Source organism: Lampetra planeri, chromosome 9 (genome assembly GCF_965212315.1).
Source record: "Lampetra planeri chromosome 9, kcLamPlan1.2.h2, whole genome shotgun sequence".
In the NCBI taxonomy this organism is placed as follows: domain Eukaryota; kingdom Metazoa; phylum Chordata; class Hyperoartia; order Petromyzontiformes; family Petromyzontidae; genus Lampetra; species Lampetra planeri.
In genome coordinates this window covers 3840917-3847890 of record NC_136115.1, presented here as the reverse complement: position 1 = coordinate 3847890, position 6974 = coordinate 3840917, and the positions used below count along the sequence as shown (strand labels likewise).

The following is a 6974-nucleotide window of genomic DNA, read 5'->3' as shown; positions in this document are numbered from 1 at the left end:
CAGAGGGTAGGGGCAAGTGCTGTTAGCGAGCACCTATGAAAGCCGGAGTGGTACACGAGGGGGTGGATGGCCAGCACCACGCCCGAACGCCTTTGTCTCCCCCGTAGCGATGATAACACACCGCACCAGGTACTCATTTGAGGCTGAGTCGACCTAAAAAAACCAGGACCGGTTCAGATAATCGTCACCGGGTGTTGGCCGTGAGCGGGAATCGAACTCGGGTCGCCGGGTTCAAAACGCAGCGTGCTAACCACGACACCACCGCTCCACACACACACACTCATATACATGATGGTCGAAATTGGCCAGGACACCAAACATGCGTGGCCGGCACTTTTTAGAGACCTGTTCGTATTCCTGCGCGACGATGTTTCCGCAGAGGTGGAAACAACCGGCTGCGATCGTGAGGTTGACGCCGCGCGGATAGGGTTGACGCCGCCACTTCTGCATTTCCAATTCAATCACTTTGCCACGCGTGCACGACTTGGACGGATGGAGATGCGATTTGTCGTCCTCGCAGCCGCAGCTCTGGTCCCTGGCACTGGAAGGTCACGCGGCGCCAGGCTGTGTGGCACATCTGTGAAGAGGGCATTCTTCGCACGGCGTTGTTTCAATAAGGGATTTCCAGTCACTGGTGTGCCCATTTCAAAACGTTCCTTGTAGGATGTGGTGGCTTCAAAAATATAGTACCACTGGATTCATGAATGTCAGTCACTAATGGCTCGAGGGTGAAACAAAACAAGAATAACTCCTGCAATGGACATTGCTTTTGGACCTCCAAGTGGCTGTGGTTCGTCTCGTTCTTGTCGTTTGAACGCAAGCGCATTGTCAAATTAGATGCAGCATGCCGTGTGTTACGACCCCCCCCCCACCCCCCCGCTGGGGCTCCCCTTCTGTGAATGTACTCGGTATAGAATTGTGTGTGCGCATATTTGACGTTGAGGTACCCGTCCTTTTAATTGCTTAAACTGAGATGTCCGAGTGAACGCTTGCGTAAAAAAAAAAAATCATAAACCGTGCGGATTTTTTTTTAATATGCAAAGACAAGAATGTTCTGAAAACAGGATTCGTGAATCATTTAAAGTTGGGAAAGAAACGAATGTTTTATTATTTAAAAAAAAGCAAGCATGATATCCAGATACAACGGTTTCACAAGCAACGTTTAAGGTTCTACTGTGGTATTAATGGTCTACATGACGTTGAAATTACTCGCTAGATTAGTTACGTACACTGAATTCAAGTAAATATATTTTTTGGAATTTTTCTCTTTTTTGGGGCATCCATAAATACTGTGAAGGCCGGCAGCAGTTCGTTCCAACGCAAGATTCTACGCGGCGTCAAACGTCCGCGCAATGGGCCGTTACAACAGCAGCAGCAACAACAACGACAACTTGCCCTTCTTCTGTGGCTCGGTGCTGCTGCCAAACTAAATCCCGGCTAAAAAGGCGAAACGTGAAAAAAAATCGGCAAAAGAACCGCACGGAGTGGCGAGCGCGTGTGCTCACGAGGCTTCGGCGGATGCCTCCCAAAGAGGCGCGCTATCCCTCTCGGGGGCATTGGTTACGCGACAGAAACTTGGCAGCCGGACGGATCACAGCTTGGGAACCGTCGGTGCAGATGCTCGTTATTAAAGTGGTGCGGCCTCCGTTAAATAAATGGTGCTCTCCGGCCGCACTGTACGCGTGTCCTGCGGTCAAGGGGAGGGCCGGGTCCTGTTGCGCGTTTAGCCTGAGGTCGGCGAGGGCGCATGTTAATAACCACGAAGAGACGCAGCTTTGCAACACTGTTCGATTTCCACATCTGCAACGTTTTTTGTTATTGTTGTTGTTGCGTTTGTTGTTGTCCCGACCTTGAAAAAATTATACATCTACAAGCTTTTCATTATTAGCGAACCCATATAGGCACACAGTTGATTGAAATGTGTGAATTTCTTCCGCGCAATTTATGTACAGATGAACAGTCTTGCTCGGGGGCACGTTGCAGTCAAGGGAGGTGCAACACTAAACTCATGCGGAGACAGAAATTCCCTGGCAATGTTTACCCATCATTTCATATTTCTTGGAGGTAGGCGTGAAGGCAAATAGGCAGTGTAAAAAAAAACTGTTGGCAATATACCACAGAGTCACACCTACTCGTGTATGTTTGCCTCTTAATGCTCACAATTGCATACGGATGCTATAACAGGTGCAGACTTAACAAAAAATACAACACAACGTCTGAGCCTACGCACACCTTGGAATTTGTTTCCAAACCATTTTGATAATTTATTGTCTTGCACGTCCCTTTGCAACCCGAAAGCGTTTCACGTAACACATCGCGTGACGAGGCAAAGTCGTGGCCCCGTGGATAGTTAGTGCACCGCGTCATCTGGTCCAACACCATGTGAGACTAGGCTCTAAGAAAAGCTGTCTCGGGTGTGGACCAATCAATTTCAAGGACAGTGCATACATTATCAGAGTTGTGTTTTTTGTTTGAATTCCGACCGCAGGTATTGTGGTCAATGCAAACATGACGTGTCAGTTTTGTTGCCAGATAAAAGGGTAAAAAGAACAATTACCGATGACCTGAGTTCCATTCTCGGCAACGTTTGACATCAGCGGCGATCGATATCTGAACCGGTACGTGGTCCCCCGCGTGCTTCAGAATGGTAAAGTATGTCCAAACAACCGGTGCAGCTGATACGACGTGAAGAGGCCTTCATCCAGCACTGAACTGACAAATTATCACATAAGTGTCGTAACATTTTTGGGAAAAGCAGTTGCAAATTCATGAATACGTGGACTGTGGATAATGCTGCCTGCAGCAACGAAGAGCCGACCGGACCCGACACGAGGCGGGAATTATTAAACATCTCAGCAAGTACAATCATGGCCAACGCGAGCCAAACTTGTGTTTAATTTAGCTGGCTCAATGTCACCAGGCATTAGTGGCGAGGGTAGAACGTACTCAACATGAGATATGTCGGCGTACTTTCCGGCTTGGCTTCGACAAGGGCCGCTGATAAGCGGTGCTCTGTCTCCATGTGTAGGCAGCAAACCAGTGCAATGGAAAGAGTTTAGGCGTTTGTGAGTCTACTTGGGATGTGTTCCCAATGTTTTTTGGAATGCATCCGAAAAATCAGAAAATCAGGCCTAGATATGAAATTTCGGACGATGTAAAAAAAAAAACTTTTGGATTCATGCAAAAATGTAACATCACAGAAAGTGATGTATGACATGTTCTCCCGATGATGCTTGATATAAAAGTCATGAAATAAATTATTAATATTTAAAATCCTTAAATTTATAAAAATGCAATACATTTAAATTATAATCTTAAAATACCAAATCAGGTCTGAAACCGAGCCTAAACGTTTGAAAAGGCAACATCCCTAGAGCCTAGGCTGAAAGATATCGTTGGCTGAGCTGTAAAGTCAAGTAGATGTAATGTTTAATGATTTATATTTGGATTCAGAAGCTGTAAAGCATACATCATAATGACACCAATACTTATATTTAAAAAATGCTGATAAATACAGCCGAAACATAAATGACTGTTCTGCACGGTCTATATAATTGGCTGATTTCTTTATCACAGGCAGTATTTATTTGAACGATTGACAGCAGGAAAATAGATCTTCTCGTGTTCATGAGAAGTCCGTTGATTTTCACAGATAAACGGACAAGACACACATGAAAGGGGGAAGTTAACAAACAGCCGGGCCAAACATCTTCCTCATTCTCTAGATCATAAGACGCCCCCGAAATGAAGATATCCCTCAAATTAGTGCCCGGGAGTCGATCAAGTTAAGCTAATATGATCACACAAACACCTGCCAGATTATAAAGACACACACCCCCAACTTCTGCTACAAACTACAGGAGGGTGGGGGGGGATGCGTTGTATAATCCAGAGAACAAGGTAGGGGTGGGAATTCACTTCAACAAGCTAGAACTTATTTTAGTGTTTAGTTTTTTGTCCTTCTCCCCGCACCTCCGATTAGCACGGTTGGCTTGCTAGGTATGGTTTGACAATTGTTAAACATACGGTACATAAGGAGACGGGATTGAACCCTGCCAAAAGTAGAGTGCAGTCTGCTCTGCAGCCTATCGCCGTGGATCTTGTCGTGGCTTTATGAGAAGTTCTAGATCGCTTGCTCTTGAATGCAATCCGTTAGGGTTCCCACCTCTTGAGATACAAAAAAAAACATGGGGCATATGGCAAGAGGAATAGCTCATAATACTGGCAGAAGGGAGAACTACATCCACACGCGCATTGTCACGAATGGTGTATTATTAAGCATCTGACCTCCAAAAAAAACCATCAGGAACTTTTCATTTCCTGGGGAGACGTACAAATTCCGAAAAACAACCTCAAACTGAGGCTGATCCTGGGAAGACCGGGACCCGGTGGCAGCAGTGGCGTTCACATTCGTTGGCGTGGGGCGCTACGTTTCGTGCAGGGGTCGGCAAACCTGCCGCTACGGAGGCACGCGCGGCTCTTTGCGGACCGCTTCGCAACGTAATGTGCGTGTGTGTGTGTATGCATTTGCTTGCATCGCGGCCCTTGAAATGTTGAGTTTTGCACCGAATTCGAACAAAAACGGCTCTTGTTCATTTTGGTTGCTGACCCCCTTGATTTGGCGCGAATGCTGCCTCCCAATCAAGATGGCCGCCTGCTTTAAAAAAGAAAATGGCCGACGTGGGTGCAATGTCACGCGAGAAGATAATCTTCGACTTTGTTTCTGCTCGCGGTCCAGCCGCCCTCCGTCAAGTGCGCCTCATGGTCATGCAGCGACCCTGTGCATAGGAAACAACGTACAGTCATCGCTTTTTTTTTCAAGTCATCACATTTCTGAAGTTCGCAATGTAATAATAACTTCGTGATGTTTATGTCTGCTGTGTGTGTTAGAATGATTACAAATGTGTATCGTGTATGTGTGTGAAATAACACTTGAAAAAAAATATTTTTTAAAGGGTAAAGCTGCAGGCCTGAAATGTCTTGCCTCCACTCAGACCTCCTGATTACCCTCTCTAGAGGGTTTTTGGCCTAGTCTTCCACGCTGGCTAGACGTATTTTGGAAGAGGTAAGAGTTACCTACACTTTGTCCCACCACACGTGACCTGCTGATCGACTGACTGCAGCATTACTCATTTACGCTCCTTGGCGGAGAGAGGTTGGGGGGGATTACAGAAACTTGCCCCTTTGTTTCCACTGCCGCTCAGGCTAAATGATCCACTGACCTCTGGATTGCAAGTCCAGTGTGCTGACCCTTACAGGACAGCATCCGAGTGGCATGATTGGTTATCACACGGTACTTATTTGCCCATAGAGTTTTTTTTGGGTTAGATCGCGTAAATACAAATGTGTCGTTAAACCCGCCACCACCCTACACAGCCAATTAGTTAGGTTTGTCACGTAAACAGAAGATGCCAATTTGTCACTAGTACAGCACACCGATGTGTTGGAGATCAAATCCACAACATTTACAATCTGAGTACGACGTTTCGTCAGTAATTACAACCGGCAACATCAGGCGGCAGCCAGATTTTTGTGGTGGAAGGTTTAACGACACATTCATATTTAAGCGCTCTAACCCCAAAAAAAACCTGGATTATGGATATTGGTCGCGAAAGCTTACATGTTAAACGGTACTTATGTGGTCGTAATGTATACTTAACGACGTTTATATTTCTGTGTTAGAATAATTACAATGCTTCTTTGTGTGTGTGTATGCTTTTACGAGCGATAGAAATTGTTTGTGAAATGTGTATTATTATATATAATATGTATTGTACGTAATTTGTTGCGCGAGGTGTAAATGTTTTAACGATAAGTTTCGCTTTTATAACCAAACATAATCAGAATGTAATCAGTGCCACTATGAATGTATGTATGTGTAAGTTAAACTTCTCTGGCACCATACGTAGCGAACCGTGCTAAATCGGAGGTGCGAGGGAAGGAGAAGGGAACGAAACACAAGCAGTGACGGCACTGGGCAAAAGCAAACCAAGAAGAGGCTTTGGCCTGCCAGCAAATCAAGGGGACCAATTGAAATATCGGCTTATCCGATACGAGATAAAATTCAAAGCCTAACAAGCAAAACAAGAAAATGCACATAACACGCCAAATTAATGTCTCTCATCGCTATCTTGTCTGCATCAGTGTTATTTAATTTCGCTGCATCTCAACTTTTCTATCGACATTTACATTACTTCGACATCACAACGGTTTTCTGAATTGTAAGGGAGAGGTGGTTTAGAGGGGTGGGGAGGGGGGTGAGGGGGGGACCCAAAAATATCAGAATCTGTATTTAGCTTGCAGGAGGAATCCGATGAGCTACTAAGCTCTTTATTCACAGAAATCCAATACGGGCGGGTCAGCAAGTTACAACAGCAAAAAAATAAAAAAATCGTAGTGGTACAAACTCGAGAAAATGGTAAGCAAGTCACTTAATTTTTGTTGACTTAGGACTCCCCCCCTCCCACCCTGCCACAAATGGGCCAGCACCACAAACTGCGGGGAAGCAAAGTCATGGCAAACGGATGCAAAGTCTCCACGCTTCGCAAGCACGAATGCAGGCTCCGCAGGGAGGGTGGCCGCAGTGTTTTATAAACCTCGTCCCCCAGGAGGGCCAGATGGCGTCAAGAGAGTCCAAGTGATTTCCCGCTCAAATACGCATTGACGCGACGCTCATCTCCCACTTATAAAGCCCCGAGCCAGTGGTGGGAAATCCACATTCCTATGGCGGGGGTGAGTCTATCCATAGGACAACCACCGTTGTTGACTTCCCCACACGCGCACACACACACACAACAGAATTCACTTAATCGACCTCGGAGGGGTGACGTGTCGAGCAGTGCCGGATTAAGCTAGTGCGGGGCCTGTAGCATATGTTGTTATAAAGGGGCCCTAAATAAAAAAAAACACACATTTTTAACTTGCACAGCAAAATAATTTAATTTTTTCATTTGCTATACAGCCAGATAATGACA

At 45.8% G+C, this 6974-nt stretch overlaps 1 protein-coding gene across 1 annotated transcript in view; it reads right to left on the bottom strand.

Annotated features, from left to right (window-relative positions):
* Positions 1-1084: 1084 nt before the first annotated feature.
* The window catches only part of LOC144720579 (anthrax toxin receptor 1-like), a 66201-nt gene continuing 60311 nt past the window's right edge, over positions 1085-6974 (bottom strand). Inside the window, exon 19 of the mRNA XM_078597402.1 lies at positions 1085-4778. Coding sequence (XP_078453528.1) covers positions 4749-4778 — 30 coding nt within the window. The 3' untranslated portion in view covers positions 1085-4748. The remainder of the gene's footprint in view (positions 4779-6974) is intronic.